The sequence below is a fragment of the Phyllobates terribilis genome, unplaced genomic scaffold (genome assembly GCF_046119375.1).
Source record: "Phyllobates terribilis strain yellow unplaced genomic scaffold, ASM4611937v1 Scaffold_1__5_contigs__length_1240528914, whole genome shotgun sequence".
Lineage (NCBI taxonomy): Eukaryota > Metazoa > Chordata > Amphibia > Anura > Dendrobatidae > Phyllobates > Phyllobates terribilis.
The window spans coordinates 113,486,291-113,508,723 of NW_027362761.1; the positions used below are offsets into that span (position 1 = coordinate 113,486,291).

At 42.8% G+C, this 22,433-nt stretch overlaps 1 protein-coding gene across 4 annotated transcripts in view; it reads left to right on the top strand.

Moving 5' to 3' along the window:
• FSD1L (fibronectin type III and SPRY domain containing 1 like) overlaps positions 1-22,433 on the top strand; it is an 83,593-nt gene that overhangs the window by 50,385 nt on the left and 10,775 nt on the right. Inside the window, exons 7-11 of one of the 4 annotated variants that reach the window (XM_073666625.1) lie at positions 4,706-4,915; positions 6,248-6,346; positions 8,509-8,638; positions 10,058-10,087; positions 19,635-19,735. In XM_073666625.1, coding sequence (XP_073522726.1) covers positions 4,706-4,915; positions 6,248-6,346; positions 8,509-8,638; positions 10,058-10,087; positions 19,635-19,735 — 570 coding nt within the window. The remainder of the gene's footprint in view (positions 1-4,705; positions 4,916-6,247; positions 6,347-8,508; positions 8,639-10,057; positions 10,088-19,634; positions 19,736-22,433) is intronic. The other 3 variants (XM_073666649.1, XM_073666668.1, XM_073666675.1) reach the window with 3 other exon arrangements.

A 22,433-nucleotide genomic window follows, 5' to 3' on the forward strand; every position in this document is an offset into this window, starting at 1 on the left:
GCTCCTTGCCTGTTCGTTCCGCCTCTCTGGGGGCCGTATTCCCAGACCCGCTCCTGTATCCCTCTGCAGTGTCGGTCTCCTCCGTACACTCAGTTCCAGTCTGAACTCTCTCCTGTCCTTTACCTGTTTTGCCTCTATGTCCGTTCCCTTCCTTTTTCTGCAGAGTCTGAACTCGTACCTAACTCCTGCTTGTTGTCTCTGCAAGTACTGTGTGAGTATCTGGCTCTGTCTTTCCCTTCCTGTCTGTTCCGTGTTAACAGAGCCCTGTCCTCCCTGCTCAGCCTTGTCTGCACTCTAGCTGTGCTTGCCTGTAACCCTCTGCCTGTATTGTTCCTGAGTCCCGGTGTGTACTGGGTCCTATCCCGCCTGTGTTCCTACCTGCTAGTGCCTCCCTGTCTGCACTCTAGCTGTGCTTGCCTTTACCCCCCTGCCTGCATACCCGCCTGCCTGCATACCAGTCGTGCCTGCCTATACCCACCAGTCTGTGTGCCAGCCTACCAGCCTGTTCCTGTATTCCCCTGTGTGGGTCAACAGCCGTGTCCGGGGTCTGTCCTGGAGTAGCACCTGGTCCCTCTGCTCGGTTCCTCCTTGGTGCACTGGCGTCGTATGCCGTCGTGCGACCCTGGTCGGATCGGGTGAATACTTAGTCACGCCCCTCCAGGCATTCACTCTCCGGCACGGTCCAGTGGAATCACTACCAATCACACGCACACGCCGCTTAGCCCGGGCGTGTGCATAACAATCGTAATGTCAAGATCAGATTTTAATATCCTACATAGTTTGGTGTCGTCAGCCAAAACTGACACTTTACTCTCAATCTCGTCCCCAAGGTCATTAATAAAGAGGTTAAAAAGAATCGGTCCTAGCACAGATCCATGTGGCACCCCACTGCTGACTATATCCCATTTAGAGAACGTACCATTTATGACGACTCTTTGTTTCCTATCATTTAGCCAATTCCTTACCCATCTACATATAGTTCCCCCAAGTCCCTCTTACTTCTGTAGCTTCAGTATAATGCTGCTAATGTGGTACAGTATCAGCATCAGCTGCATTACCAACATCCAGATTTGCACTTACCTCCTCATAGAAACCCAACATGTTGGTTGGACACAATCTATGGTTATCATTTATTATATTACTAGATGGAGGCCCGATGCTATCGCGGTAATGTCACGATGGGGGCAGGGTTTGCAGCCTTGAGAATCTCTCCCCCCCCCCCCCCCCCCCCATGTGCTCACCCACCTATCCACTCTCTCTTTCCCGCATGTGTTGACTTCTCCCATCTGTGCTCTCTTCTTTGACCTGTCTACCCCATGTGCTCTACTCCATGTGCTCTCTTCTTCCTGTGCTGTGTTTCCCCTCATGTGCTGTCCCGTTTGAGCTGTCTCCCCACTGTGCTCTTTCTCTCTCCCCCATCTGCTGTCTTCTCATCTCATGTGATCTCTTCTTTGACCTGTGTACGCCATGTGCTCTACCCCTTGTCGGTCCTCTCTCTCCACCCCTGTGCTGTCTTCTTCCCTCATGTGTTCTCTCGTTTGAGCTGTCTCCCTGCGCAGTAAATCAGACCGCCGCCATCTTTGTGCAGGCAGATAGCGGCGGTCTCATTAAAACTGCGCATGCGCTCCTCCTGTACAAAGATGGCGGCGGTCAGTGAATAATTTGGCCGATCCTGGCGGCGTGTTTGCAACGGTGTTCCGCTGGTGGTACCGCGCAAGAGGCTGGTACCACAAGCGGTTTACATATTGAGACACCCATCACTTGGGTGTCCCAATATGGCGGTCGATGAACTTCCGCCGCTTGGAATTCAGGGATCTGGCACATCTGGACGGAACAGGATGTGAAGACATTACAAGGTAAGTATATTATATATTCTCTGCGATATAACTCTGCAGGTCATCTCTTATGATGCCCTCAAAAACCTTGCACACTACTGATGTCAGACTTACCGGACGGTAGTTACCTGGATCCACTTTTTTTTTTTTACCTTTCTTAAATATCGGTACTTTCCCTTTGCACGTCATACCCAGCATCCACCGCGTGCTCTCCCTCTCCTCATTCATCGGGAAAGCATGCGGTGGATGCTGGGTGTGACGCGCGGGGAAACCCCACCCACAACCCAGCAGCCACTTGTCGTGACATCAGCGCGGGGTCACGTGATGCCTGTGAGCGGCCAGCGATAGCGCCGCTCACAGGCAGAACCTGCAACAGAAGGTAATTACAAAGACACTTATGGGCCTCGGGGGGATACATTGGGAACATAATAAGTTGTGGCCGACTTCTTTAATTTGCTCAGACACAGTCATACTTCTTTTTGTGTTAAACTAGTTATATTAGGTGGTGAACTTTGATTTTTGCCCTATTGAAAGATCCCTGTTGGTGAACATGGATGAAAAGTGCCTGTTTAATATCTCAGCCTTTTCTTTGTCCTCTATAATTATCTTTTTGTTATCGTTTTTTAAGGGGCCGATACCATCTGATTTTCTCTTTTTGGCATTGATGTATGCTAAAAAATTTTGGGATTTATTTTAATGTCACTGGCGATATGTTGCTCTGTAGATTGTTTTGCTAGCTTGATTTCTTTTTTACATTTCTTATTTAGGTCTTTATACTCCTGAAATGCTATTTCTGTATTCTCAGCCTTCAAGATTTTGAATGCCCTTTGTTTTTGTCTTATTAAACTTTGTACTATCTTATTTATCCATAATGGTTTCTTTTTATTCCTGGACATTTTATTACAAGAGGCTATAAATTTTCTACAGGATTCTAGTAGTATTTCCTTAAATATGCCCTACTTATGTTCGGTATCCCCAGTTAACATGACATGGTCCCAGTCTACACGATTAAGCTCTTCCCTTAATTTGTTGAAATCAGCTTCCCTAAAGTTCCAGGTTTTTGCATTTCCTTTTTGAAATGTTTTATTGAATATTACATTGAAACTTACCATATTATGGTCACTGCTTCCCAAATGCTCCCGGACCTGTAGATCTGAAATTGTATCTGGTCTATTTGACAGCACCAGATCCAGCCGATTACCTCCCTTGGTTGGTTCATCTACCAGCTGAGAGAGGTAATTGTCCTGAACTGTAGATAAGAACTTGCAGCTTTTAGCACAACTGGATGATTCTATGTCCCATTGAATACCTGGATAGTTAAAATCCCCCATAATAAGGACCTTGTTATTGTTTGCTGCATTTTTAATTTGTTGCAGCATTTCGTCCTCTACCAGTTCAGCTATATTTGTTTTGGAGGCTTGTAACAAACTCCAATTAAAAGCTTTCCAATATGGACATCTCCATGTACATTAACCCAGACTGACTCTACATTGTCGCAGCTCCCCCCAATGTTGTCACTGAGCACAGGTTTTAAGTTGGATCTTACGATTTATACACACCCCTCCACCTTTTTGGTCTTTCTTGTCCTTTCTAAATGTAGTGTATCCCTCTGTCTGTCACCCAGTCATGGCTTTTATCTAGCCAGGTTTCCGTAATGCCCACCACATCATATTCTGTGACCGACCATAAGAGTGTCCAGTTCAGCCATTTTGTTTGCGAGACTTCCTGCATTTGCTAGCAGACATTTAATACCATTAGCACACTTGTTACTCCTACTCAGCACCCTACTTTCCTTGTGTATCCCAGACCCCCTTAGATCCTCTATAACCCCTGCTGTCCCACTCTCTGTCTACTCTATCCCCTTATAAGCATGCATACCCTCCCCCCAGATCACCCCAGGTCCTGTAAAATAATCACCGGTACCTCAGACTTGCAGATACAGAAGTAAGTGGAGCATGATAATCTTTTTAAAGCTGTCCAAGTGGCACAGTACTTACAATAAACTCAATATGCAGTTTAGAGCAGGCAGCCTGGAGATGGCCATGGGATCTGCAATTCTAAGGAAGACCTCGCAGAACAGTTGGAGTCAGCCGCATGCTGAGGGGCATTATGTCGCCAGTAAGGAGGAGGAGGCAGTTGCGACTCCGCTAATCTACAGCCTTTATATGGCTGGTCCTCTAACTCTACTTCATCCTGCTCCTTTCTGTCTGCTATACCCAGGCTAATGTGCCAAGGTAGCAGCGAGCTACACCGCGAGGACCCATGAGCTACATGTTGGAGATCCGTGTGTTAAATCAATGTGCCATAAACATTTATAGTGGGAAACCTTCTTTAATGTCAATACACAGTACACTTTATAGTCCAACTTCAGAATTGCATGTTCCAATGTAGGTGTCTGGTGTTTTGTGCATCACTTTCCCAAGCAGTCATTAAATCAGCCAGCTATCCGCTGTTACATAATTCATTATGATGTTCTTTTTGACCCTGATGATCGGATTACTCATATTCTTCATGGTAAACTATGCTAATTCTATAACAGTATGCTGACTCTGTCCTTTTACTTCCATCACTCATTAAAGCAAAAGGGAATCAGAAGCCAAAAAGCTGAATCTTTCCAAAACTAAAGAACTAGTGTTTTTTTCTATATCTTTGCTCTATTACTTGCACAGACATGGTGCCCTTATTGTTTCATTGATGGACTTCATGCCAGCTTGAGTGAATAGAGTCCACTGCTGCCCAAGTTGGTCTTTTGTAGAGCCAGCAGTGTTTTTTTCTCTGGCAACCTCCTAATCTGGAGTAGACTGACAAGTTATCCAAGTAGAGTTTCATGAAATGAAAGATGAATGATCTTCTTTCTTTTTCTTTTACAGTGCCCAAAGCTCCAGAAATAGATCCAGCAGATTGTATGGTCGCTGATAACTGTGTGACAGTAGTATGGAGAATGTCCGAAGAAGATAACAAGATTGATCATTATGTTCTGGAATACAGAAAGACAAACTATGATGGACTTCCAAGGGTTAAAGATGAGAGGTGCTGGGAGATGATTGATAATATAAAGGGAATGGAGTACACACTTTCTGGTAAGTTTTTTTTTTTTTATGATTACTCCACTTTAGTACATAGCCTACGGATTGGGTGGAAGCAGCCGCACCCCGACCATGATGTCAGAGGGGGAAAAAAGTCCATCCCTCTGCCGCATAAGATACATTATTTATTTTACTCACTTATATAGCACCATTAATTCCACTGTGTTTTACAGACATGATCACTGTCCCCATTGGAGCTCACAATCTAACTTCCCTATCAGTATGTCTTTGGAGTGGGGGAGGAAAGCAGAGAACCCAGAGGAAACCCACACAAACATGGAGAGAACATACAAACTCCTTGCAGATGTTTTCTTGGTGGGATTTGAACACAGAAGCCCAGCTCTGCAAAGCTGTAGTGCTTACCACTGAGTCACCATTCTGCCCTGGGGCTAAGCATGGGCGCAGGCATGAGCTGCGATTTCTCTGTGCAGGCGCGAGATTCCGCTTGGCTATGTGGATGACGCAGGAGGCATCATACATATCAATCAAAGCAGGAGGACGGCGAGCAGCAGTCGGGAGTAGGGATAGAGAGCACAGAATGGGCGCCTATTGAACCCGACTAGCAGGATTAACATGCAGCGCAGGAAAACTTCAAAAGATTTTTGGAGGGTATACAGGGGTAGTCAGGTGGTTATATAACCATTTATGGAATGCAGCACCGCTGCATAAGGTGCTAGTTTTTAGTTGATATATGACACATCTGGTGACAGGTTCCCTTTAAAGTTTACAAAAGTTCTTGCACTTTTTTTTTAAAATTTACTGCTCAAAGTAACTCTCCGTCCTGGTACTGAAAAATGTCTTTCCATTTTTCATGTACAGTCACCTTACCAGGTTCCTCCGCTTGCCCTTTGCTGCCATCTTCTCCCAAATCGGTACTCCATTCTTCCTGTATCCAAGATGACTGCTGCAGTGATATGGGGAGCGAGGGGTAGTAAGTCTCTACCATGCTCTGCTTTCCCAAGCTCAAGTCACAGGACCGGTTCGGAGGCATGGTTTAGACTTGCTGTACTCCCCTGTGCCCATTTTAGATGCATGAGGAGAATAATTCTGACTTTAGAGGAGGAGCCGAACAGAGGGCACAAGGAAGTAACTCCACATGAGAAATGTACAGTTATTTATTTGCTGCCAGGCTAAAGGGTCGCTTGAAGCATAGTGACTTTTTATAATGTGTTCCTTCCAGATTTTTTAATCCTAGTTGGGAAACCTATAATGTTATTTATTCTTCGTTACTTTACCCATTTCCTAACATCAATATTAAAATTTCTTTCAGAAATTAAACTACAGATCGCATTTTATGGGATTCATTCTTATTGTTTTCACCTGCAGGTTTGAAGTTTGACTCCAAATTTATGAATTTCAGAATACGTGCTTGTAACAAAGCTGTAGCAGGGGAGTACTCCGATCCAGTCACACTGGAAACCAAAGGTAATAAATGATGCTGCCTGAATTGGTAAATGGCTAACTATCCATTAAGCTGGCTTCTGTCTTCCTCCTCACTCGCCACAGCTATGTGCTAAAGAGCTACTCCTCCCTATTACTTTCCCTATCCTAAAATCTGTGAAATCTATCCCATCGTATTGTTTTTAGCCATTGCCGGTTTATCAGATGTTTAGTTTCTATAGGTGACAACCAATAAGTGCATTCACTTTAGTGCCCATAGAAGAAGCCGCTCTACTTTCCTTTCCTGACCTTTCTCCCTCTACTACTATATGACTTGTGTGAGTGTCTATGTGGTTTAAGGAGGCCTGTTTTCTACTATACTCTTGTGTTTTGACCAGCAGAACCACCATGAACCGGACTAGTGGTCCTTCCCAGACAGATGAAACTGTACTGGGAGTATAGAACTGTAGAAACTCCTCACCCCAGAAAAGAGTCCTATGATGTTGGCTTTTCAACAACATTCATGAAATCTCTAAGCTGTGACCCATTCATACTTTACTAAGGTGTTCTACCCATGTACATCAATAACATCTCAAAGATCATTTTGACCCGATTGCCCCTTTCAAGATCTAATCCAGAAGATCCCCACTTGGCTTCATGATAACCTTGTTTTTTCGTGTCTCATGGATAATTTAGAAATGTCTTTATAATAGAAGGTTTCTGTTTGAGGAGTTCTTTATTTCCCTTGTGACGCTCCAGTACTGGTAACATTAGTAGGATGAATTGAACAAGGCCTTCTGTGATCTTGGATTAAAGATATTTTTTCTAGTAGAAACTAATTTACCCTGAAGAATTTCTAAACTATGGTAATAAGGTCAAGATAGAGAACTAAAGTGGCTGAAACATGTCAACTTGTTTTCAGGCTTTCACGCCAAAGAGTCACTTCACATTAGTAGGAGCCAGGCTGCAACTTGAGCTGACTCTTGGTGAGCGCTCTAAAGCCTTAGAGACCAGACCTGAGTTGCTTTTCTGTTTGCCCATTTTTCTCCCATCTTCTGGGTATCAGTGATGAGCACAGTTGTTTAACCCTTTTCTTACAGATGGTGTTTTGGGTCTTAATGCAAATGAAAAATGTCACTTTTAGGAAACGTTGCTTTTCTAATATGTATGTATTCTCTTTTCATACCCTGGCTTTATGTGATGAAATTAAACAGTTGCTAGACAGAGGCTGTTAAAAAGCGTTATGTGCTTTCCATTAGGGGTTTTGGTATATTTTGCAGTTCTAGTGCACCCTATTATCCTTTCATCTTTGCCAAACTGTTTTTAATTAGCACAAAATACAGCTGGCTCATGTTCTTCCCTAGTTCATTGAGATCTAGGCACATGGCGCTTATAGAATTTAGGGTCCTATCTGAGATGAGGTCACTTTGTTGCTGGTACATGAGCTTATGCAGTTTTGATCAAAACGGTTAACTAAGTGCATCACAATTTTTTTAACATATAGCTTTAGTAGAGTTTATATATTCATCAATTATGGAGTGCTGGTGTTTAGTGCTTGAATACATATTTGTATATCGTCCTCAGAATACATGCATCAATGTATTAATTTTATTCTATAGATGTGCTGGGCTTTTTTTTTTTTTTTTTTTTACCAGAGTCTAATGGAAACCTAGACTGAAAGGGGTTCTCCAGGAATGTAATAAAATGTCCCCTGTCACATAATTCAAACGCAGAACAGGCTGTAGTCTGAATAAACACTGCTCCTGAGACCTGTGTGTCAGGGGCTGTATGAACAGCACACATACCTCTGTAGCCGAGAAGTGTGTGACACAAGAAGAAATACATTTTTTCAGTTGACTGAGCACAATGGATTTTTTTTTATCCAGCCTCATTCTTCCATGCTCAGTCAGCTGAGGAGAAAATATATTTCTTCTTCTGTCACACACTTATCCTCCTCCGGGGCTCGCAGAGGTATGTGTTCTTGGGAGCTCTGTTTATTCAGACTGCAGCCCATCCTGACACGTGACCAATGTGTTTGAATTATGTGACCGAGGCCATTTTACTACATTCCTGGATAATCCCTTTAAGTTATACCATTAATGTAAATGGGACATAATCGTTTTTTAAGGTGTTTTTTTCTGAGGTGTCCCAAATAATCCTATCTAAAAATTCTATTCATTCATTCAGTGTGTTTCTTCTACTTTTAGCACTGACGTTTGGTCTGGACAACACATCATCCCACCTTAACCTGAAAGTTGAAGACTCCTATGTAGAATGGGATCCAATGGGAGGAAAAAGTCAAGAAAGTAAAGTAAAGGGAAAAGAGAACAAAGGCAGGTAAGCAGAAATGGATTTAGATGGTTCACCACATACATTCTTTCTGTATAAGGACATAAGTCAGTTTACTTAATATTACTTGCAATACTACATGTCATTAACAAGCATAACATTTCAGAAATTGATTGCCAGTTTAAAAAAAATCTACAGTAAAATCTTTCTTGAGGATATGCTGATGGAGAGGCCAAAGCATGACCAATATCTTTTCATTCAATTGTACTCCAGATTGAATATCTTGAAGCAGTTTTGGTAAAATCAGTGGCTGGCTCCCCCATCATCCTCTAGTTGATGGGCAGTTTTGTCCCTATGCTTCAATTCCTCATATATATTTTAATAGTTGGAGTTCAATATTTTTTACAAAGCTTTCTAAATTCTAAGCTTTGGCAATGAATTCATTGCTAAAATTCTGGCTGCCTACGGCCTCCATTAGGGGGTGCAAATTGAAAACTGTTTTATAATTCAGTTCAATGAGCGCTCTCTACTGGTGACTGTAGACAACAAAAATGTTATGATTGTCCACTGATCATCCAGCATGGTCTACAAATAAAACCTACTGTATACTCTCCTACCGATTCCCCACCACTGCTTCATAGTTCTTCCCAGGTTCCCAGCAAGACTTCCTCTCTTGGTGGGGTCAGGCATATGACTGCTGCAGACAATTACTGAGTGGTGAATAACTTATCACTGATGTGACCTGTAACTGGCTGCAGTGGCCACATGCCTGCCAGAGGAGGAAACTTGGAGACTGTCATGGCACCCAAGCAGCGGTTAGGCACTGGTATGTGAGTATTTATTTTAAACCATAATCTATGTTATTATTTATTATTTTGCATTGCTTATACAGCGCTATCATATTCCACAGCGTTTTACATATTACATCATCACTGTCCCCATTGGTGCTCACAATCTAAATTTCCTATCAGTATGTCTTTGGAGTGTTGGCGGAAACCCGAGAACCCGGGGGAAACCCAGGCAAACATGGGGAAAACATGCAAACTCCTTGTAGATGTTGTCCTTAGTGGGATTTGAACCCAGGACCCCAGCACTGCAAAGCAACAGTGCTAACCACTGAGCCACGGTGCTGCCCATTATCATCTCCTCTATATGATGTTCAGTGGCAGATCTTCACATTAAAATTACAACTTTGATGTTGCATTCAGAAATCTTAAAGGTATTTGGTATTGTCAGGATTATATGATGCATTTTTACTCCTACCCTACTTTCATATCAAAGGAAATGTTGAAATTGTTTACCTATGGATTCTCAATGTAAATTATTACTACATTAGTAACTTAAGACCAATAAATATACAATTTTTCTGGGATGCAGACTGACACATCTCCATTTCTTTCATCATTCTGCTCATGTACTCTGAAAACCAAATGACTCACCATTGTGCTTGTTTCTGTTGTCTGACAGTGGCCATGTTACCTTGAAGAACAGTCCCAGGTGAAGAAAATGTAGATCTGAATAGCACTAGGACCTATCTTCTGGCTTGCCTGGAAATTTCTAGCATTAAACTGTTTCTAACACTAGTCTCCTTTTAATTCTCCATGCAAACAGTCTAGCCAGCCTTCCTTAGATCACAGAAAGCATTTGTCTTTGATTTACTCAGTGAAATATATATTTTTTTTAATTTCCAACGAAAGTGGAATGTAAGGTTAAGTTCACAAGGCTTAGGTTTAGCGCTGCGGACAGGTTTGCAGCATGTAATAAGCCTCTGACTATAAACAATTTGAAGCTGATTTGTCAAGACTAGCTTTTTGTATACCAGTTTTGATCCAGGGGGTGCTGGAGTAAAATGTGCCAAATTAAGTCACCTTAGAAAATGCAAGTTACCTACTTAAAGAAGTTGTCCACTACTTGGACAACTAATTTTCATACCCCGCGCTTGGCCCCAATAAAATAAAAAAGCTTATACTCCCCTCCTGTACCGGTGCCGTTCCAGCGTTGTCGCGGAACTCACGGTCCCGGGGCTGTTGTGCGGTGTTGTGACCTCGGAACCCAATCCCTGCTGGCTTCCCTGTCCCCGCCTCCTGTCGAATTGAACATGAAGGGGAAGTCAAAGAGCAGCCACAACCCAGACTTCCTCTTCTTGTTCAATTTGTCCAAAGGCAGAGACAGTGATGCCGGTGCTGATTGGGCGCTGGGGTCACATGTCATAACAACCGGCAGCCTCGGGACCGCGAGTGCGGACACTGCTGGAACTCCGCCAGCACAGGAGGGGAGTATAAGCTTTTTTTATTTTATCGGGGCCAAACATTTACATCAAGAAGGGGTTGTCCAAGTAGTGGACAACCCCTTTAATCTGCAGATAAATAGCTTTACAATGCTGCCCGGTCACCTTACTGAAAGTGTGGCTACTGGAAGAGAATGATCTTATTTTCTCCCGATAGCTGTCGGCTTTCAGTCATGGAGGCGTGCTTGGAGCGGTTACAGTCACATCCTCCGGCATTTAACCGCTCACTCTGCACAGATGCGCTGCAGTATCAGCAATCGGAGTGCTGGGGCGGGGCAGGGAGAAGCTGGCTGTGGTCCCCAGCTTTTCAAACTGTTTTTCTGAAACACTACAGCATTTTCTGAGTGTAACATACAGTGGGTACAGAAAGTATTCAGACCCCTTTAAATTTTTCACTGTTTTTAGAATTTACCAAATGGCTGCAATGAAACAAAGTTCATTTTTTTCTCATTAATGTACACTCTGCACCCCATCTTGACTGAAAAAAAACAGAAATGTAGAATTTTTTCCAAATTTATTAAAGGAAAACTGAAATATCACATGGTCTTAGGTATTCAGACCCTTTTGCTCAGTATTGAGTAGAAGCACCCTTTGAGCAAGTACAACCATGAGTCTTCTTGGGAATGATGCAACAAGTTTTTCACACCTGGATTTGGGGATCCTCTGCCATTCTTCCTTGCAGATCCTCTCCAGTTCCGTCAGGCTGGATGGTGAACATTGGTGGACAGCCATTTTCAGGTCTCTCCAGAGATGCTCAATTGGGTTTAGGTCAGGGCTCTGGCTGGACCAGTCAAGAATGGTCACAGAGTTGTTCTGAAGCCACTCCTTTGTTATTTTTAGCTATGTGTTTAGGGTCACTGTCTTGTTGGAAGATGAATCTTCGGCAAAGTCTGAGGTCCAGAGCACTCTGGAACAGGTTTTCATCCAGGATATCTCTGTACTTGGCCTCATTCATGTTTCCTTCAATTGCAATCAGTCGTCCTGTCCCTGCAGCTGAAAAATACCCCCATAACATGATGCTGCCACCACCATGTTTCACTGTTGGGATTTTATTGGGCAGGTGATGAGCAGTGCCTGGTTTTCTCCACACATACCACTTAGAATTATCACCAAAAAGTTCTATCTTTGTCTCATCAGACCAGAGAATCGTATTTCTCATAGTCTGGGAGTCCTTCATGTGTTTTTGAGCAAACTATATGCGGGCTTTCATATGTCTTGCACTGAGGAGAGGCTTCCGTCGGGCCACTCTGCCATAAAGGCCCGACTGGTGGAGGGCTGCAGTGATAGTTGACTTTGTGGAACTTCCTCCCATCTCCCTACTGCATCTCTGGAGCTCAGCCACAGTGATCTTGGGGTTCTCCTTTACCTTTCTCACCAAGGCCCTTCTCCCACGATTGCTCAGTTTGGCTGGACGGCCAGGTCTAGGAAGACTTCTGGTGGTCCCAAACTTCTTCCATTTAAGGATTATGGAGGCCACTGTGCTCTTAGGAACCTTGAGTACTGCAGAAATTCTTTTGTAACCTTGGCCAGATCTGTGCCTTGCCACAATTTTGTATCTGAGCTCCTTGGGCAGTTCCTTTTGAGCTCATGATTCTCATTTGGTCTGACATGCACTGTGAGCTGTGAGGTCTTATATAGACAGGTGTGTGCCTTTCCAAATCAAGTCCTATCAGTTTAATTAAACACAGCTGGACTCCAATGAAGAAGTAGAACCATCTCAAGGAGGATCACAAGGAAATGGACAGCATGTGACTTAAATATGAGTCTGAGCAAAGAGTCTGAATACTTATAACCATGTGATATTTCAGTTTTTCTTTTTTAATAAATTTGCAAAAATTTCTACATTTCTGTTTTTTTCAGTAAAGATGAGGTGCAGAGTGTACTTTAATGAGGAAAAAAAATGAAGTGTTTCATTGCAGCCATTTGTTAAATTCTAAAACAAAAAGTGAAAAATGTAAGGGGATCTGAATACTTTCCGTACCCACTGTATCTGGCAGCAGTCGCGCAGCCAGGCTCTGCTGCATGCTGTCCGTAGTTCGAGCAGCATGAATCTGATGACAGATTCCCATTTATATTTATACTCTATAACAACAAAAAGAGAGTGTGAACATTATGAGGAGCTAAAAGGCTATGTAATTTAAAAGTTTAAAATGGTCTCCTATCCACTAGAAAACTGGCAATTATTGGATGGGTGTGGGTCCAATTGCTGTGACCTATGTCCACCATTCTCACCTGGCAGCAAGGCGGCGACCTGGATGAGTTGATTGGAGTGGCTAGTCATGCATGCACCCTGCCACTCTATTCTAAGTCTCCGTCGTTGAAAATACCAAGATGGCGAAGTTGTGATACTGCGCTCAGCTACCTTTCTCAGTGCATTCACTTTAAGTGGACTGGCAGAGTGAATGTGCGGCTAGTTGCTGCATTCAACTCCTCCTAGCAGCACTCGTGTGCTTAAGAAAGAATGAGTCTGACATACCCCTATTAAGGGTCTTCCTGAAAGCGAACATAAATGATCTCAATGAAGTGAGGCAGCGGCGTCCAGACCAAGTAGGGAGGTGGCAATTCCCATTCAAGCCTAATTGGCATAGGAGAGGATGGCGCCATATCAGAATTAGTGTTTTAGTGCTTTAATCTTTTGGGGATGCCTAAAATGATGGTACGTGCATGAATGCTACGTTTCATAGGACTAGAATATCCCATTTGACAAATCCAAAATCTGCAGATATCTACAGTCCTTAAGCCTGGTCTTGTTTACGAGCTTACTTGCAGCTTTTTTTTTAAATAAGTACATAAGCCTTGCACATTACTTTGCTAATTGGAAAAATATATGCACTTTCTTTTATCTCGGGCAGGCTGCTGGATTTTTGTTGCTGGAAATGTAACTTTTTTTTTTTCTGTATGCATTCATCATTTATGGGCAAATACTTAGTTGGCTTTGTAAATTATAATTAATATGTATTCATCATCACCAGCCATAAGCAATAACAGAAACAATGTAACTTTGTTGCCTATAAATGATAATTTCCTGTACTAGGGAAATGCTCTGGAGTCTCTGCCTTCACCTTTAAGTCCAGGGAGGCAGGACTCCCCTGAAGAGGGCTATCCATAAACCCCAAAAGTACTCCGGTTTGTGTTATGTTTTGGTTCTTAGCCTGGCTTGTATCTTTATTTCTTTTTCATGCTTTCGTATGCTACCCTTTAATTTGGTAAGTAAATCCTGCCAAAACTTTGTGTTCTAGTCTTTGTTACCAATTTTTCTTTGCATTTTGAATGTGCCTGTTGAATTGTTGAATGTTTTTTTTATTTTATTATTTTGCAGTTTTCTTTGAATGTTGCTTTTTTCCAAGAATGTCGCCAACTAAAAGTAATACACTGTTAAAATTCTATGATAGCATATTAGTGGTAAAATTGTAAAATTATGTAGATTTGTTCATTTTCACAATTGCTGCCAGGCATATTTTCCTCTGGAACGCTCTGATGTTTCTGAGGAATGCAGTGTGAAAAACCAGTTGGGGACCATAGCCCAAGAAAAGACTAGTCCAAATCTGCCACTCTCTGGCTTCTCCCAGCACTGCTTCAGGTGACTGAGAGGTCTTTTCCATATCTACAGACTTGTCAATCCCCTGGAGGAGTGCGGGGTGACACCAGCTGCGGGAAGCGTAGACTAGTCTCTTCTCTGGCTATGGTCCCCGGATGGTTCTTCACACTCTTTTTCTCTAAAACACGGGAGAGATTCAGAAAAAAAATCATATAGCCAGGTTCTGATTTATGCTTCCCGTTGTGTGGGCAGCATGAATTAAGTGACAGGTTCCCATTAAATGATAATGTAGCTGAGCCTCACCTATGGTTATTATGAAATACAATGTGTGCGCCATTAGCTGCTTTATATGTTTGACTGACCCCACCCAGCTATGAACACAGATTTAATAATCTAAACCTTACAAATGCTGGTTCTTCTATGTTCAACAAATGACTAATAGCTATACTTGAGATCAAAACAGCTACTTCAGAAATATTGTGTTTTTTTGGATTTCTTCTTACATGTTTTGTCCATGGGATTTAACATTATTTTGAATACAATTTATAGTAGGCCATATATGAATGAACATTATAGATCTAAAATAGATGTCTGAGTCTGGGCACTAAAGGAATAGAGGACTGCAGACTTGTGAATCCTCACATCTTTCACTGTGAGGATTCTCCAGTGCCATTGATGAGACCAAGCAGTCATGAGACCGCAATTATGCAATATCCATACTTCCAGCCACATTCCAACTAGACGTGTGCAGCCTCACTCAATTCACTTGTATTGGGCAAGGCCGTGCATGTCTAGTCGGAATGTGGTCTGAAGCATGCACATCTTATACTTTGTGGTCACTTGACTGCTTGGTCTCGCTGCTGGTACTGGAGAATCCTCACAGTTCACGATGTGAGGACTCCCCAACACTGCAATCACAAAGAGTGACTGCAGACTTTTGTGATTAAACCTGAACAATCCCTTTAATACTTATTAAAATCCAAAAGTGTACAAAATGTTTTAGGGAATAGCTATTTTACAGTACACTATAATTCAGAAGTCAGATTTCCCTTAGCATGGCCAAAATACAATATATCACAACTACAAGTAAGGCTTAGTTCACACTTATCTTTTGCCCTATTTTCAGCACTTTTGTTGAGGTTTCCATGGAAATCCCAGAAAATAGAATTTGGACAGAAACTCGATGGAGCCATTTTGTATAATGAGGCAGTTGAAAACACTTTGGTCTCCTTCAGTCCTGTGGTGGTGTTTCTTTTCTTTTTTTAGACATTCACATAAGCGTAGTTTACTATGTAGTTCAAAGTGACAACATCTGGCCCATTATTCGGAATGGCTCTGTCAGAAGTTCATGTCTTAATCCCAACGCAACGCAGGTGATCAGCATTCAGCACAGGATAAATTAATTAAGACTAGTGTTGAGCGATACCTTTTGATATCGGGAAATATCAGATCGGACCGATACCCAAAAAATATCGGATATCGCCGATTCCGATACCGGAAACCAATGCAAGTCAATGGGACACAAATATCGGAATGAAAATAAACCCTTTCTTTCCTTGTAGGTTAATTCTACATGAAGGAAAACAACTAAGAATAATGTAGAATGTATTACGTGAAAAGCCGGCAATTCAGCAGCGGCATACACCGGTACCCGACAATTTACAACAGAAAGAATAAAGCATCACACATAGATTAGATAGATAGAAACATGTCAGTCACATATATAAGAAGTACAGTGACAGTGTTGCTTACTGTACTTGTCATTTAGTGTTAAAGGATTTATTAAAAAAAATAATAGTGTTTTCATGCACCTTCTATTTAAAAAAGCCGGCCGGCAATTCAGCATCGGTACCCAACAATTTATAACAGAAAGAATAGAGCATCACACATAGATTAGATACATAGAAACATGTCAGTCACATATATAAGAAGTACAGTGATAGTGTTGATTACTGTACTTGTCATTTAGTGTTAAAATAAAGGATTTATTAAAAAAAAAAATTGGCGTGGGGTTCCCCTTAATTTTAGTCTCTAGCGGAGGTTAAGCAGACGGCTGGGGCAGATGTTTGAAGCCTGGGAAGGGGGTAATACCCACGGAGCTTCCCAGGCTACTAATATCAGCCCCCAGCTGAATACCTAGCCTTTACTAGCTATTATTGGCCCCCTCCCAGGCTAGAAACACCAGCCGTCAGCCGCCCCAGAAATGGCGCATCCATACGATGCGCCAATTCTGGCCCTTAGCCTCGCTCTTCCCACTGCCCTGTAGCGGTGGCAGTGGGGTAATAGGGCTGGGGTTGATGTCAGCTTATAATGCCAGCTGACATCAAGCCCAGGTTAGTAATGGAGAGGCGTCTATAAGACACCCCCATTACTAACCCCATAGTCAAAGTTAAAAAAAAAACACAAACACCCAGAATAAAGTCCTTTAATAAGCACACAATTCTTTATTGTTCTAAATTAAACCATACTTACCAGTATCTGCAGTGTCTATGAAGGATGGCATGCTGGATGGCAGCGCTCAGCTGCCATCCAGCCTGTCATCTCAATGCCATCCCAGCGTGGGAGAATTCTCCTGCTCAAGCGCTGAGGGCAGGAGAATTCTCCCACGCTGTCAGTGACGTGCATGAGGTGAGTCGAGTTCATTGTACATGACCTCGGCTCATCTTTATGCCGTCACAGCAAGACACTGAGGAGCGCAAGCATGCCTGTGCTTCTCAGTGTCTGCGGCATGGCAAGCTGGATGGCAGCTTTCGCCTGCGATCCAGCCTGTCGTGTAAATGTAGCAGAGCTGAAGCTGTCGTGGGAACCATGGAAAGGTAAGGATGATGTTGCTTTATTATTTTATTTTTATTGCAGGAGATCGTTGGCTTCAGCTGGAATGGGCGTGATGGTTAGTATGGTTTAATTTAGAACATTAAAGAATTGTATGTTTATTTCAATTAAAGGACTTTATTCTGGGTGTTGTGTTTTTTTAACTTTGACTATGGGGTTAGTAATGGGGGTGTCTTATAGACGCCTCTCCATTACTAACCTGGGCTTGATGTCAGCTGGCATTATAAGCTGACATCAACCCCAGCCCTATTACCCCACTGTCACCGCTACAGGGCAGTGAGAAGAGCGAGGCTAAGTGCCAGAATTGGCGCATCGTATGGATGCGCCATTTCTGGGGCTACTGACTGCTGGTGTTTCTAGCCTGGGAGGGGGCCAATATTCATGGCACCCTTCCTGGGCTATTAATATCAGCCCCCAGCTGTCTGCCTAGCCTTTGCTAGCTATTAAAATAGGGGGAGCCCCACGTCATTTTTTTTGGGGTCCCCCATTTTAGTAGCTAGTAAAGACTAGATATTCAGCTGGGGGCTGATATTAGTAGATTGGGAAGCTCCGTGGGTATTACCCCCTTCCCAGGTTTCAAACATCTGCCCCAGCCGTCTGCTTAACCTCCGCTAGACACTAAAATTACGAGGAACCCCACGCCAATTTTTTTTTTTTTAATAAATCCTTTATTTTAACACTAAATGACAAGTACAGTAATCAACACTATCACTGTACTTCTTATATATGTGACTGGCATGTTTCTATCTATCTAATCTATGTGTGATGCTCTATTCTTTCTTTTCTAAATTGTCGGGTACCGCTGCTGAATTGCCGGCCGGCTTTTTTAAAGAGACGGTGCATGAAAACACTTATTTTTTTAATAAATCCTTTAACACTAAATGACAAGTACAGTAAGCTGAGCGCTGCCATCCAGCTTGTCATTGTCATCCTTCAGAGACACTGCACAGCGCAGGCATTATGGGAACTTCCGATTCTGGTATTCGATATTCTAAAAGTATCGGAACTCCGATACCGCGAATATCGGTCGATACCCGATATTTCAGTATCTGAATGCTCAACACTAATTAAGACTAATTATTGTCTGCAATGTAAGGTATCCCTTTCACATGTGGTTGTCCTGAGGAAGGAGTCGGATTTGACTCTGAAATGCGTTGACAAATAAACCACCTTTTACTTTATTCTATGATTTGTTTCTGAATCAGCAGCACACTTGAAGTCCACTTACTCTGGCTTTCTCTTTTATAGCATTTATATACACTCAGGAGTGTAGGTACAAAGTAACCATCTTGGACTCTACAGATATGTGACCATTAGATGGAATCATTCCACTGTTATCGCGTGTAGCTTGGAATTATAATTGCTTTTATGCTATTTATATTGGAATGAATAAAACCTTGTTTTATATCTATTTATTAAACATTTTGTATGTGAGTTTTGCGAACATAAATCGAACATATAATAGAAGTTAACCGCATTTTTAATTGTATATTTTAAATTGTTTATCTTTAGAATTATAACAAGTAAAATGACAATCCTATCCAAATGATATTGCAATAATAGCTTTGGTTTTTGCTTGTAAAATTTTGTTCTTCATGTTGTCAAAGGTAACATGAAATAGCACTGTAGTATTGCACAAATCACCCAAATTGTTTAATTTCTGGGCAGACATAAGCCAATATTTGAATATGTATTGAAAGTAACAAAGCAACCATGTTTGGATGTAAGGCACAGGATTGTCCATGTACACGTAGCCACAAGTCACTTAGAACAAGCAATCACAGCTATGTACTCTGCATGAGGGTTTGTGTTTTTGTTTTTTTTTACTTAGCCTTAGGGCGGCAGATACTCTTCCTAAAATAGTTTTTTTTTTCTCTTTAAATTAGCATATACCCTGCTGTAAGTAAAAAGCAATAGTGCATATAAATAACGGGGTACTTGGTAAACTCTGTTTTTGATGTAAAAAAAAAAAGCGTAAAAGCCCCATCCCACCAGCGCTAAGGTGCACCCAGTCGGGACGGTCCTAACCTCTAGTATTAAAACCCTTACCCTGTGTCAAAAATGACCTCAATGGGAATAAGGGCTGAGCAGGACCAGGCCCGACTATGGACACCCAGCTATATAAACGTAATCCCAGCTCAAAGAAAGGGAGGCCATGCCTTTACTTGCACTGAGTCCGAGAAATATATATGTGTGTTTGTGTATATATATATATGTGTGTATGGCAAAGATTCCATGCCACAAAACCGGCGATTTGTTTAGGATCAGATCTTCAGTTGTAGACTAGTTGATAGTGCTATGTCCAGGTGACGGAAAAGTATATACATTTATTTCCTCGCAAATCTCATTTGTCCTGATTTTTTTCTTTTTTTTAATTTTTTTTATAGAAGTGCAACTCCATCACCGAAGAGGACATCTGTCACTTCTAGGCCTTCGATGGGGAGGGGCAGCAGGGATCGATTCACAGGAGAATCGTATACAGTGTTGGGTAAGTGCTACCCTTTACATGCAGGAAATATGTAGTCTATTTCCATAATGTCCTCATTGATATGATCTTCATTTTGTTTACTGCGGTTTATGGATTTGAATGAGGGAGAATGTTATGTGTAAAATGATCTTTTTGGTTTATTAGACTTCGTATCACTTCATCTTTGCAGTGGAGTTTCAAGGTCTACCACTAATACCTAAAGCAGTGTTTACCAGCCAGTGCTCCTTAAAGGGAACTTGCCAGGTTATTCATACTGCTTGAACCACAGACAGCATGAATGAAAGGCAGGCGGAGAATAGGTGACAAAGTGGACAAGCCATGGGAGCCAGGACCTATTTTATTTTCTCCTCCTGGAATCTGCTTAACTGACAAGTTTCTCCATATACAGATGGAAGGAGACCAGGCAAGAAAAGTCAGCACTCCCTCCCTTGGCTAGTCTGCTTAGTCACCTCGCTCCCAGCTCTCTGTACAAATACTGCAACCTGGGAACAGTCAGGGCTGTATCACTCCCCTGACATTTTGCTCTGCGCACACATACGGTAGAGCAGGTGGTCAGTCAAGGATCAAGGGGTGTGATTAGACCACTGTTCACTGGCCCGGGGGCTCCCCAATGACTGGATGCCAGTGGCTGTAGGGACAATATAACTTTGTTCTCCAAGAAGGCTGCCATACATTTAAAACTGTATTTATTTGCAGATTACACTATGGTTATAGGTAAAGTTTTTTTGTTTTTTTTTCTGACCTTTTCCATTTAACTTCAGCTTTACCCACTTCAACACTGTTTCTTTGAAGTAGGAATGGAAGTGACCCTTGGACAGGAGGAACAATTTCATTATTTTTACTCATGGTAAAACCACTGGGGAACCACTGACCAAGTGTGATTGAAAGGTAGAGGTGAAACAGTTTCTGAGAATAGGCCATGGTGAGGTCGCTGATATAAAAGGAGAAATGGCTGTGCCTACATTCTGTTCACATTTTATGTGCTTTAAAAACAACCAAGTAAGCCTAGTGAATTTGTAGAGCTATACATGCATGACCACCTCACTAGCTGGCACAGGGGTCCGACTGGAACTAGATTGGATCTCACCTCTTGGACCCAGTCTATCAGACGTTTATGTATCATAGCTGTAGAGAAAGACATGGACTGCACATCCAAAACCTATACATTGATCTATTACAAATAAGCAATAATTTACAAAACTTTACCCTACAGCCACCACCTTTCAGTCCTCCTCTGCTTTGTGAGGATGACGCTTCCCATGTCATCCACACAGTGATCCGCATCGCGCTCCTGTGCAGGCGCACTTCTCGCTGGTCTAGGTCAGGCGCCTCCTCTTTTCTTGCGATCGCTGTCCTCCTTCTCTGCTTCATGTGGAGGACAGCGTCCTCCATCAGTTAAGCAAAAATTTACAAAGCTGAACTTGAGGGTCAGACACTTGATATATCCTATGGATTCTCCTTTCTACCAACCGCACCTTTAACCCAATCCTACCTCTACACTCTGTCATCCTCCCTTCTTTTGAAGTCCACTCTGTCGGCATCTACTCTCCCTCCAACCTTCAAGTGGTCGTCATATACCGACCTACAGGCCTGGTCACTCCCTTTATTGACCAATTCTCCACCTGTCTTCTTCACTTTCTCTCTCCTGACATTTCCACCATCATCATGGGCGATTTCAACATCCCCACTGACACCTGCCAGTCAGCAGCATCCAAACTCCTGTCGCTTAACTGCATCTTTTGGACTTATTCAGTGGTCCTCCACAGCCACCCACACAGACGGTGACATACATTGGACCTTATCTTCACCCGATTCTGCTCCCTATCTAACCTCTCAATCTCCCCCCTCCCCCTATCTGACCACCATCTACTCACTTTCTCATTCCTGTCCTCCTCACCTGTCACCCATGTCCAACAACTAGCACATCCACGCTAGCACACCCAGACACTCACACACTCTGACTCTATTCTACCACTGACATCCATGTCTTCACTCCACGACATAGACAGCGCCACTGCATTCTACAATGCCACTCTCGCATCAGCCATTGACTCTGTCGCCCCTCTTATGCATGGCAGATTGTGACGAATCAATAGACAACCCTGGCACAATAACCTCACTAAAAAGCTTTGGCAAGCGTCCAGGGTTGCGGAGCGGCGTTGGAAGAAAATACATTTGCAAGATTATGTCACTGCATTCAAACAAGCAACACTCACATTCAAATCAGCCCTCATCTCTGTTAAACAGGCCTACTTCACAACCCTCATATTTTCCTTATCATACAACCCCAAACAACTATTTAACACTTTTAACTCCCTCCTCCGCCCTCCACTGCCCCATCTGACCTCCAACATCGCTGCTGAGGACTTTGCCAAGGCAAGTCTTTATTGTTCGACCACCACAACCCCTTTGTTTTCCAGACAATTGCCCTTCCCCCATAACCTTTCTCTCCAACATCACTGAAGGAGAGCTTACTCACCTCCTCTCCAAATCACACCTCACCAGTTGTGCACTCGACCCCATCCCACCTTCTCCCCAACCTCACCCCCACACTCATCCCACCTCCTCCCCAACCTCACCCTCACACTCATCCCATCTGTAACTCATCTCTTCAACCTATTACTAACTTCTGGTACCTTCCCCTCTGCTTTCAAACATGCCACAATCACGCCCATCCTCAAAAAGCCATCCCTCGACC